Source organism: Benincasa hispida, chromosome 9 (assembly GCF_027475165.1).
Source record: "Benincasa hispida cultivar pf3 chromosome 9, pf3_genome.v1.1, whole genome shotgun sequence".
Taxonomy (NCBI): Eukaryota; Viridiplantae; Streptophyta; class Magnoliopsida; order Cucurbitales; family Cucurbitaceae; genus Benincasa; species Benincasa hispida.
The window spans coordinates 32948643-32961175 of NC_143486.1; the positions used below are offsets into that span (position 1 = coordinate 32948643).

General features: G+C 32.1%; 2 protein-coding genes across 2 annotated transcripts; both read left to right on the plus strand.

Annotated features, from left to right (window-relative positions):
• The first annotated feature begins 404 nt into the window (after positions 1–404).
• Positions 405–4687, plus strand: LOC120085057 (peptidyl-prolyl cis-trans isomerase FKBP15-1-like). Its single transcript, XM_039040899.2, has 6 exons — positions 405–584; positions 700–749; positions 1837–1899; positions 2295–2385; positions 3548–3652; positions 4426–4687. Exons 1-6 carry the CDS (start codon positions 539–541, stop codon positions 4515–4517), a joined length of 447 nt encoding a protein of 148 aa, XP_038896827.1. The 5' UTR covers positions 405–538; the 3' UTR covers positions 4518–4687.
• A 3472-nt stretch (positions 4688–8159) lies between these two features.
• Positions 8160–12533, plus strand: LOC120086919 (peptidyl-prolyl cis-trans isomerase FKBP62-like). Its single transcript, XM_039043728.2, has 12 exons — positions 8160–8655; positions 8757–8843; positions 9747–10007; positions 10101–10175; positions 10292–10372; positions 10449–10643; positions 10728–10820; positions 10947–11122; positions 11209–11331; positions 11623–11769; positions 11871–11998; positions 12088–12533. The coding sequence occupies exons 1-12, from the start codon at positions 8475–8477 to the stop codon at positions 12200–12202; spliced, it is 1662 nt and encodes a 553-aa protein (XP_038899656.2). The 5' UTR covers positions 8160–8474; the 3' UTR covers positions 12203–12533.

Consider the following 12533-nt stretch of genomic DNA (forward strand, 5'->3'; position numbering starts at 1 on the left):
ATTTTCAACCACAATTAAATTTGATTATAGATTTAAAGGCAGACCCCACAATTCATTACGATTATGAAACACGAATAAATTACCATAAATGTAATTTATTGCACAATAACTAGTATAATGTCATATAAATTTGTCAGCAACAAATTTTAACATTCACCAAAGTTAAATTGAAAATGCTTAACTTGAAAAAAAAATAATGGCTCACTTGAAATGCTTATTTGAATAAATTATCCTCATTTTTTGTTTTTTTAATCACAATTTTAAAAATTCCCTCCAAATAATACAATTTGCCATCTATTAAAAGATCTTCAAATATGATTGGTTGATATAACGAAAATGTCTGACTTATCGCCCAATCACGCCTTCTTTTGACGCGTCTCTCTAGATTTATGACAAATCAGCCAATCTCTTGGATCAGAAAAAACCAAAAAAAAAAAAAAATAAAATAATTTTAATTTTAATTTGCAAAAGATTATTACATGGGTTTTACCAATCGATCAACACAATCCCATTCTTAGAACAATTTCAAGACGAACAAATGAAGGCTTCTCTAGTTTTTCTCTTCTTGCTTGCGTCCAATTTAGGTATGTTCTTCTGTTGAATTTCCCATTTCTTTTCTGGGTATTTAGATCTCATCGTAATTCATCATAAATGGGGTTTCGTTCATTCAATTTTTTTGGGGTTTCAATTGATTTTCAGTTTACGCGAAGACGGCCAAGGATGTAACTGAGTTACAGATTGGTGTTACGGTAATGTACTTATTTGTGCTACGGTTTCAGAAATGGGTTTTCGTTTTTTCGTACATTTTAGCCTCCATTCTGTCTGGAACTCCTTTTGCTGTGAATTTGGATGTCTCCCCCATTTTCATATCTGATAGGAAGTTAAAGATCTTTGATACTATGAAAGGATTTTATGTTTTACAAGTTGTTCTAGTCTCGTAAAAGCTTTGTGGTCATTGACATGGTATAATGAGACTTTGATTTTGAAAAATCATTGTGGTTAAAATGAGATCTATATATGTAATGAAAAGTGTACATTGGGTTAGATCTGGATGGTGTTTTGATCAATTTATGAGATGGGGTTTTCCCCATGTCTTCATATGAATTTAATTTGATATGAATGTGATATCTTCTCCACAAAAAATTCACTCTTAGACTGTCATTGCGACTGTGGGGTAGAAAATGAAATATAAAACTTTTCTTTGAAATGATCTATAGTCTGGCTCTAAAAATCAATTGCCACTAGTGATCTCATAAATTCACTAGCTTGACATTATTTGAGGAAGTAGGTTAACTTAAATTGATTATTAGCCTTGAAGCATATGGTAGTATAACACAATTGATTTCTACATGTAAACATTTTGGTCATAATCCCTGGTGGGAGTTTTGGCCCTGAGAAGCAGTAGCTACTGTAATGGCCTTATAAATTTGTAATTTCTGAAAACTTGACGAGGAAGTGTTGAATGAATAGATCTTTTAGTTACACCTTTATTGGTAGTGGTGCATTGCAAAATTTATGTTAGCTGGTAATGATGTAAATGTAATGACGTTGCTTGATGAAGAGACAGTTGCTCATTTCCTTTATTTCTCAGACAAACTAGTTTCTATTTTTATCTTAATGGGGCTTAGAGGGAAAACAACAATGTTTTTTATAAGAGCATTCGTCTCAAAAATGGAAACACTTGGGAGGCAATATTTTGGAGAATGAATTAAGCTTGAGAGTGATCTCAAGATTGGGAGGGTCCAAATACCTCTAACACTTGGATCACTGTCCCAAGTTGTTTCTTGCTAGTTCTTTGTTTTGAAGTTCCTTTTTTTTTTTTTTTTTTTTTTGCAGGGTAGGCCAACCTCCTGTGACATTCAAGCTCATAAAGGTGATAGAATCAAAGTTCACTACCGTGTAAGTTGCATCAATAACTTAGTTTGGCTCTAGCTTTTATGTTTGTTTGTGTTTGTATATACTAATACATAGCATTCAATTTGTTAATGCCTGTCAATGGCATAAAGGAAGAGTTTGGGAGATGTCAGAGCAAGGAAGATAAGGCATTGCCCCAGTAAGATAATGGGGGCTCTTAATTTGAACTTTATTTGAAGGAATGATATATTACTTAATTGAAATGAATAAGAAACCAGTTGCAGCCTAAACAAACATGATTAATTTATGATTTCACTAATATAATTATGTGCATTTTTCCATTCGAAGACTTAACACAGTTGATTCATTTTATAATGAGGCATCCTCTTTCAGGTTCCACCATCTTCTTGACTGATCTTTGTTGTCATATGATTTAATAGGGGAAGCTCACAGATGGGACTGTTTTTGACTCTAGTTTTGAAAGGGGTGACCCCATTGAGTTTGAGCTAGGCGCTGGTCAAGTAATTAAAGGTATTTTTGCACAAAATACATACATCTAGTCACTGGTAGCAACTTTCGCTGCCAAGATAATTTCTTTGTTGTTTTTACTGTTTTTACTTTCTATTTTGAATGTTTCTGTTTTTGCTCATCATTATCTTGGACTCCTCGTTGATCCAAATGGGTTTGAGTTCAGCTGCGGTCAAGAAATAATTCGTCTATTATTATAGATCTCAAGTAGTTTATGCATTACTCAAAAGTTATCAGTACGACAGAAGAACTCGAGAGCTCATCATCATAATTCACCTGAAACAGCCTGCCTGTTCACTCCTTACCCCCATGCTTAAAGCCTTACACCAAGTAGTTACCAGGAATTCCACTTAATACATCTTTCTTACCAAATATTTTTCCACCTAAACTATCTCAAATTTCCCTTCCTAGCTATTCTTGCTTAAGCTTACCTAATTGGTGGCCTATCAGTACTCCAACGTTACATCCTCTGACATTTGTCATGAGATTTAACCATTTAGAAACTCAACAAATGTCATTTTTAAGTTCAGCCATTGGCATCTTGGCTTCTTAAAATTCTCAGTCGTATATCACAGACAATTTATTTATATTTTTTGAGAAACAACTTACGGAAATTATAATAAAAAGAGGGAAGATCACACAACTTTTTGTTGTTTGAGGCTCAGTAAAGATGTTGAATTTTTGTCCCTCTTAAACATCCTCAAAATCCCATTCACGTTATAAAAAAAATGACCCTATTTCTTAACATTTCCGGACTTCCCAAAAGAAAAAGAAAGGGCATGAATATCATTGCATCATATTAATTAGTTTCTTGACGATTCTCGTGATCTAAAATGAGAACATATCTTGGAACTGATGTTGGTCTAAACTCAGCTTATCTACCCCTGTTCACATTGCTTGAACATAGGGTACAGATTGCTGTATGCTCCCTCGTTTTACCGGAATTTGTTCCTTAACTTGTTCAACTTGTCCTGATCCGTGATCTGTGAACTCAAATCTACAAATGTTATGATTAAGCTCAGAAGATTCAATATAGTGAATATGAATACAGTCATTACCTAAAGATCTGTGCGGAAAAAATTTGCTAGTTTCTCAGTAAATACCTATTCTGATATTGTGCTTGGAAGTTATTGACTATTGAGAGCCGAAATTCTTTCATTTTCAGGATGGGACCAAGGGTTATTGGGAATGTGCGTTGGTGAGAAACGTAAACTGAAAATTCCTGCAAAGTTGGGGTATGGACCCCAAGGCTCTCCACCAACCATTCCAGGTATTTCAATATAAGCCTATTTAAGAAGATAGTAGTTATGAGCATCTTCTATTTTTACAGAAATATTGCTTAAGTTTTCAAATCTGATTTATTTGATGTCATTTTCACTCTTCGGCTCTAGAAATAATAATGTGAACCCCAACATGGCACCAGTTAGGGTGATGATATGATGTTTTAAAAGATGCTAGTTAACTTAATAACTGTAAGAATTAAAAAGAACTACAATGATTCACCTTAGTATAGCTCAATTGGCTATGGTATATCTACTAAAAGGTCAAAGTTTCAAATCTCACATTGTTGCAGCTCACGTATTTTTTAACTAAAAAGATAGTAATGAATGAAAAAGTTGCATAGTCAGAGACTACATTAGATTTTCGTTATGAATTTGAGTTTAAATTTGAATCCATAATGTTGATTAACTTTTTTGATAATGGGCTTCGGGCGAATACTTGCAATTAAGTTCATGACTTACCTCTAATATTTTTGGGAGGCTTCAACTACCTCAAAGCTCGAGCCATCATTTGAATTTATTCAAATCATAGAACTGAAAGATGAAGCTGAGATATGTGGGTGTTCATGTTGGACCTCTGTTTGGATTTTGGATCTCTGGCATTTGCCACCACAGGACACTGATTACCAACTAATCATATTTGTCTGAAGTCAAACATGAACATAGTTCAATTGCTTATGTTCAATTGGTTTAAGCAGATAAGTTCGACTCTAAGGTTGAGGTTCTTGAACTCATTTTTTTTCTTGTTTGTGTAAATTTACAGGTGGTGCAACACTCATATTTGACACTGAGCTTGTTGCTGTTAATGGGAAACCATCAAGTGGTGGAAACTCAAATGATGACAGTGAGCTATAGTCTTGTTGCTATTCTACCACTTTCCCTTTTGGTTTCTTAGGATGTACTGATTACGTTATCTATGAAGCCACTTAGCTTTTAGTTCTGGACATTTATTGTCAAAGGGTCTGATTATGACATAAGTTTCATCTATATTGAATTATAGAGATACTTAAAAAATTTTCTCCCAAGTTTATATCTTCCATTTTAATTTTTGGAGGGATGATTTGCTCTCCAAACTTCTTACCGATGATAAATTGTGTTTCTATTTGTTTCCATGCTTTTATAATTATTAAACTGATATTTATGTTCTTTAATTAGGATAATCATTTTAAATTAAAAATGTTGTCGAAAATATTAACAAAACTCTTTGAATGAAAAAAAAAAGTTCTAAAATTCTATGTTATTTTTTTTTATTGGCGAAATTAAAAAATATAAATTTTAAAACCAAGCATAAGATGGTAATAAGATGTTAAATGAAAATTTATTTTGAAAATGTGGCAGGTGGAATGTTTGCAATTGTAAAAAGATTATAGAAAAATTGCTACTTAAATTTTAAAATTTGAACTTTAATAATTTATTGCCAACCTTAGCAACTCAACTAGATTGGGCATGCATGTCGAAAGAAAAATTAAATAGTAACATAATTTGCTAACATGTTTATATCTCAACATTCATTATATTAAATATAAAATATATATATTATTTAATCTTTTGTAGATAAAGGTTTGAATTTTCACGTCACATTATGTACTAAATAAAAAATAATAATTTGATATAATCATTGATTTAGATCTTTACTATTTTTCTTGTAGCTAAAGGTTTAAATCAATCTTCATCGAGTTACTTTTGAGAGTGAAGACTATCCTTACAAACAATGTGTAGATTTTCTTAACATATCATGTTCTTACTCGTATACTTCTAGAATGACATGCTTACTTCTACCTCTCCTCATTCTCTCATGTGCTAATCCTTTTTTTTAAAGGTATTGTAATTAAAGTGTGAGGTGGGGGAATCGAACTTCATATTGAGATTGATAGTATGAACATTATGCCGTTGAGTTACGCTCTTGTTGGCAAAGGATAATCAATATTCCTTTCTCATTGTTCCTCTAAATAAAAAGAATCTTCAAGGACTCTTTTAGTAAAATAGGGTTAGGGGCATAGAGATTCAAAATATAGACTTTTTAGTTGCTAAAATACATCATATGCCACTTAATCAACTATGCTCACTCTAGCAAAAAAAAAAAAAAAAAAAAAAAAAAAAAAAACTTCAAGGATACGAACTTAAATTTATAAATTTAGCCCTTGAATTTTTTGAAACTTTAAGAATTCATGATACACGACAAAAAAAAAAGTTATTTCAATAAACACAAAAAAATTAAGTAAATGAAAGTTCAAAGACCTTTAAGACCAAAATAGATATAAATCTTAAAATTTAAGGACTAAAATTATAATTTAATATTAATGAGACATTTAGGGCAATGAGTAGAGTCATTTAGTGACGATTCAAGGAGTTTCTTCTTTTTTTTTCTTTTTTTGAGATAATGATACAAGGAGTTTATTAGTCATAAAATTGATGTAAATATATTGGAGGGTTCACAATAGGTATAAGAATTCTTTAAACCAAACAAAAAGTAGAATCAACTATTCCAAATAACTCTTTTCCATACATCAATCAATGTGTTTTTCTTTATTCCTCTTATTTTAGACAATAGAAATGAAAAGATTTAAACCATAGACTTTTTGATAGTTAACTCTTAAGGGGTGTTTGAATTAAGGAAATTAGGATGAAAATATGGGTGAGAATGGACAAGAGATACACATCTCCTTATTTGCTACATGAAAATAAATTATTCTCATGCATTCCTTATACCTATGGATAATACTCATCCAAAAGTGTGGATTTTCTTGATGTCCACTCTCTCTCCCCTTTTAATACATGATTTTTTTTTTATTTTATATTATTCAAATTAATTAATATATGAGTATAAATTTATAATTTAGAAAATTATATTAAATTTTAAATTATAATATTTGAATTTAACTATTCTAATTAATTAATTATTTAATTATATAATAAACTGTAAAGAACCAATGCATTAATACTATTAATTTATTGATAAATTATATATATAGTTAATTAATTGTCATTATGATTAATATTTTATGAGATTATTTTAAATAATTATAATTAGTTTATTACTAATAATTATAAATTATTATCTTTTAATCACAAAATGTTATATTTATTTTTTAAACTGATTGATTGTTTTATTAATTAATACATCATATTTATATAAATTCATCAAATTATGTAATCAAGTAACTTTAATTATAAATTACTCATTTTATAAATATTTATAATTAATAATTTAATTAATGTTATTATTTGATAGTTAAATAATTAATTTTAAACTTTGAATTGAATTTATTTTTTATCAATTAATCTACCAAAGTTTTATAGAGGTGTCCATGATTAATTTTATAAATAAAATACCAAGCTAATTTGTTACCATAAAATTTTGATAACATTCCTATATACAATAAAACACAACCATTCTTGATTCTTAGCTATCTTATTCTCAGATTTTTTATTCTCTACACTTTATTCTCAAACATTTTTAAAACCTTAAACCAAACAACTATATAGTTGGTTATTATAGTCCTAAGTTATATAGTTAGGTTGTATTAGTTTGTGTTTGGGGTGTAGATTATTTTAGTTTAGGTTATAATGATATATTTTTTGAGGTGTAAACTATTTTAATTTGACAATGAAATAATAAATACTGTATCAAAGAATAAAAAAAAATGATGAATGAAAAATAGTAAAAATTGTAGAAAATAGAAGTTTTGAAATACTGTTGACTATAACTAACTGAGGACTACAAAATAGTATTTATTATAGTAAAATGTGTTATTATAGTTTTAAGATAGTTTTGGCTCAAAATGTCCCGCTAATGCTCGCTTTGCTCAACTGTCACCCATTAGGTGTAAGAGCAACTAGAAAAATTGTAATTCACTCAACAAAAAGCTTTTGTCAAGTATTGAAATGTACTCCCCAAAGCTCACAACTTTGATTTTTATTTTTAAAATTTTTTAAACTTAAATATTATTTTAATTTTTTATTTTTAACTTTGGTTTATTTTGGCTCTATAATTTAATATATTTATTTTGGTCTATATACTCTCAAAATGTTTATTTTGGTTTTAGAAAGTTAAGCTTATTTTCTCCCATTTTTTACCATGATTTACATTTTTCTTAACTATAATAGTTGAATTATTTGCCAAATTCCAAAAACAAAAACAAGTTTTTAAAATCTATTTTTTTAATTTTAAATTTTGGTTTGATTTTTATAAAAAGTAGATAATAAAGAAAGAAATTTGGAGATAGAAGTAGTGTCTATAGACTTAATTTAAAAAAAATCAAATAATTATCAAATGAGACCTTGATTCATTTTTATTTTTTATTGGATCAAAAAGATATTTTTTAGAGTAACTATTATGTGTCACAGGTAAATATAGATAATAGTTTAACGTGATCTATTGTATCCTATGAAATTTTAGGATATTTATAAATATTTTAATTTATTTTTTAAAAATCGCCAAAATTAAAATGATAAAAATGAAAATATAAGTAGGGAAATGACCCAAAATTAAAAATAATGGGATAAAGTAGCATTTAAACTTTTTTTTGTTTTCTTCTTTTTCACTCTCTCTCGAACCATCCTCACCATTCCCTAATTTAATCCCACGCTCTTTTCATTTTCTTTATTCTTTAAATATTCAATCTTAAATCTCCTGAAAACCCTCGGTTCCTCTCTTTATAGAACTCTCTAGAACAACCCCTCCCTTTTTCTTCTTCTCTATAATCCTTCCCATTTCTTCAACTCTCCCTCGTTCATTCCCTGCACTCTAACCTCATACCTGTTCCTTTCATCTCTTCCTTACAGTTAGTTCCCTGTTCTTGATTTTCTCCAATGGATGAAGATTTTGATATCCCTGCCGCCGCTGACATGGCCGACGACTTGGATCTTTCTGATGCAACTGTTGCTCTCAAGGTTGGGGAGGAGAAAGAGATTGGAAATCAAGGCTTGAAGAAGAAGCTTCTTAAGGAAGGTGAAGGATGGGAATTTCCTGACAATGGCGATGAGGTTGAAGGTAATTGTCACTCACTACAAGCCGCCACCTGGAATTTGGGTTAGACGTGGGGATTTCTTTGATTCTGAGTTTTTGGGTTGTTCTGTTTGTTTGTAATGTAGTTCACTATACTGGGACTTTGCTTGATGGGACTCAGTTTGATTCTAGCCGCGATCGTGGAACCCCGTTCAAGTTCACACTTGGTCAAGGTGAGGGAAATTTTATCATTTTTTCTGGAGTTGGATGTGTGATTGTGATGCTTCTTTTATTCGTTAGCATTTGGTAATCAAGCCAATTTAATGGGAATTGAACTACATTGCTGCTGGTTGATTATATGTTGGGTATTTTATTGTGTGATATAATATAATGAAGTCTATAACGGGAACATCCTTTAATTTATCGCTCACCCTCTTATGGACAATTTTTGGCGTTTATATGGACTGGATTGGATTTATTGGTTGAAAGCTACTATTTTATTGCAATCACTTGTGAGAGACGATGTAAACCCTCCGTAGTCTATTTAGAACAGTATTATTTTAATGCTTTTCTAATTCAGGATATGAAGTTCAACTGATAGTTGTTTGAATGCTTGTGTTATGTTTAATAAATTTTGCTCTGTAAAGGAACAGTGGTTACCTGGGTTTTTGTTTGGTTCATATGACCAATTATGAGCTTCACATACATCACATACAAAAGAAAAATAAAGAAAAAATCCTCATGTTTTTTTGTAAGTGGTACTTTGGCCTGGTTCAGTTAGTTCTGAATTCTGATTGGGAACAAGCACCTGAAAGATATTATTACTCTTACTATTTCCTTCTGTTTTCTCAAAATTTCTTTCTTCTGGGGATACTTATTGCTATATAGAGGAACTTCTGCCGCTCTTGTGGTGCTTTCCTGTAAATCTGAACTTTCAGATACAATGTATTCGGTGATGTTTCCCATTATGACGGGAATCTATTTTCTCTGTTTGATCATTCTTTGAGGCCATTTACTACTGACATGCCTGATTTAGGCAGCTCTCTTGGTTTCTGGCTAAGATGCTGTCCTTCTTGAATGTTCATTTTATGTCAGTCATTATACCCTTTTTTTTTTTAACTCCCTTTATGGTGCAGGACAAGTGATCAAAGGATGGGATCTGGGTATCAAAACAATGAAGAAAAATGAAAAAGCTCTTTTTACCATTCCTCCTGATCTAGCATATGGTGAATCTGGCTCCCCACCAACCATTCCTCCTAGTGCGACATTGCAGTTCGATGTCGAGTTACTATCTTGGACAAGCGTTAAGGACATATGTAAGGACGGAGGAATATTCAAGAAGATCTTAACTCAAGGGGACAAATGGGATAATCCAAAGGACCTTGATGAAGTGCTAGGCAAGTAGATATGCTAAATTGTTCTGTGGGTATTATTTATCATGCCAATTTTCTTGTTTTACATTGGTTTCTTTTCATGTCATGTTACTGCAGTTAATTTTGAAGCTAAGCTAGATGATGGAACACTTGTTGCAAAAGCTGATGGAGTGGAATTCACCATTGGGGATGGTAATTTTGTTCTTTTGACTTTCATCGAGAAAAGACGTTGATTTTGATTGGGAAAAAGATATTTTTGCTAGACCTTGATTTTATGTGAATCTCAATTAAAGCACACCTCGAAACAGGTTACTTTTGCCCTGCACTCGCAAAGGCTGTAAAAACCATGAAGATAGGTGAAAAGGCACTCCTCACGGTGAAGCCACAATGTAAGTCTTCAATAGATGCTCCTCAAGTCAAGGTTGATTCAAAATGTCTCTTACATTCTTCTCTCTGTTGTTATAGATGGGTTTGGGGAGAAAGGTAAACCAGCCTCTAGTAATGAAGGTGCAGTTCCACCAAATGCATCTCTCGATATTACTTTAGAGTTGGTATCTTGGAAGACTGTTTCAGAAGTTACCCCTGACAAAAAGGTTATCAAGAAAATTCTGAAAGAAGGAGAAGGTTATGAGAAGCCAAATGACGGATCCATTGTCAAAGGTTGGTTTCAAGAGAAAAAGATGAATTGTGTAAGCTACATTGCTTGCTTCATTTCAGAATTCTAACTCAACAACTGAATTGCAGTGAAATTGATTGGGAAGTTGGGAGATGGCAAGATATTTTTGAGGAAGGGACATGATGATGGTGAAGAGCCGCTTGAGTTTAAAACAGATGAAGGTATGTGTGGGCTATGATATTGTGTTCTTTTTAATTTGATGCTCTCTCAAGGGAATTGATGTTAATTGTATGTGATACAACTAATTTGATGCTCTCCCTGAACATTTTTACTTCTGTGAAATTTAGAACAAGTGATTGATGGCCTTGACAAAGCTGTGGCGACAATGAAGAAAGGTGAGATAGCCCTGCTGACAATAGCACCAGAATATGCTTTTGGTTCCTCTGAGTCACAACAGGATTTAGCTGTCGTTCCTCCAAACTCAACTGTGTATTACGAGGTTGAGCTGGTGGCTTTTGACAAGGTTTGTACTTTGTTGTGTACGAACTTTACTTTCACATTTATTTTTCATGTCTTATAATTATCTCATCCTTATTATCATTTCATCAGGAGAAAGAATCATGGGAGATGAATAACCAGGAAAAGGTTGAAGCTGCTGGTAAAAAAAAGGAAGAAGGAAATGTGTTGTTCAAGTCTGGAAAATTTGCTAGAGCTTCCAAGAGATATGAGAAGGTGATTATTCTACTTGCAATTTCAATTACTTTATCTATATTTGTCAAAAGTTTCTTTTATGCACCTTATATTTAGTAAATCATTCATTTTTGGTATTTCTAGAACTGTTTTTTTTCCCTTGCACAAGATAGAAACTAGAAAGCAATTGTCTTCATACATGAGTTGAGTAGACTCTTAGTCTTTCTTCATCTTTCCTTTTCTTGTTATACAAAATTTATGCAACTAGAATACGATCTGAGTTGTTTTTGGATGGAATAACTCATGTGTATACCTGGTCATGTTTTGGGGCAGGCTGTGAAGTTCATTGAATACGATTCTTCGTTTAGCGAAGAAGAGAAAAAGCAGGCGAAGGCATTGAAAGTTGCATGCAATTTGAATAATGCAGCTTGTAAATTGAAGCTCAAGCTGTACAACGAGGCAGAGAAATTGTGCACCAAGGTGGGTGAGGTTGAGACAGCCGACTGAGGCTGCCGCGTTTGACGTTTCTATTGAACGAACTGTTAATAACTGCAAATCTAACCTCACTCAAACTGCTGCAGGTGCTAGAACTTGAGAGTTCAAATGTTAAGGCTCTATATAGAAGGGCTCAAGCATATATCGAGCTAGCTGACTTGGATTTGGCTGAATTTGACATCAAGAAAGCTCTTGATATCGATCCAAATAACAGGCACGTATCCTTTCCTCCTTTTCTTCAATGCTCGATACGCAGTTGCTTGTAGATTCTTGTAAGTCAATTGATATTGTTGATACAATCAGGGATGTAAAATTGGAATACAAAACTCTGAAGGAGAAGGTGAAGGAATACAATAAAAAGGATGCCAAGTTTTACGGCAACATGTTTGCCAAAATGAAGAAAATAGAATCTGCCTAATCCAAGGAGTGACCAGAAGAAGCAGTGTCCGCATTTCATACACGAGGTGACGGCGACGGCGACGACGTTAGGCCTGCGAGAATAGTTTGGTTTGAGGGAACTGGAGTGGTTTTCCTTGTATCTCACAGTAGTTTATAACTTGAGGTTTTAGAGTTTTGAACTAAAAATCGGTGAATGGTTCCTTCTGGTTTTGAGATCATAACCACCGTTATTTATATAATTAAGTTGGCCAAATCGATCTCTTTTAAGACTTGACAAATGCATTTCCATTGGAGCATTTGCGAAATTGGTATTTGAGGAAGCCAGTATTAAGGGAAAAAGTATTCAAATA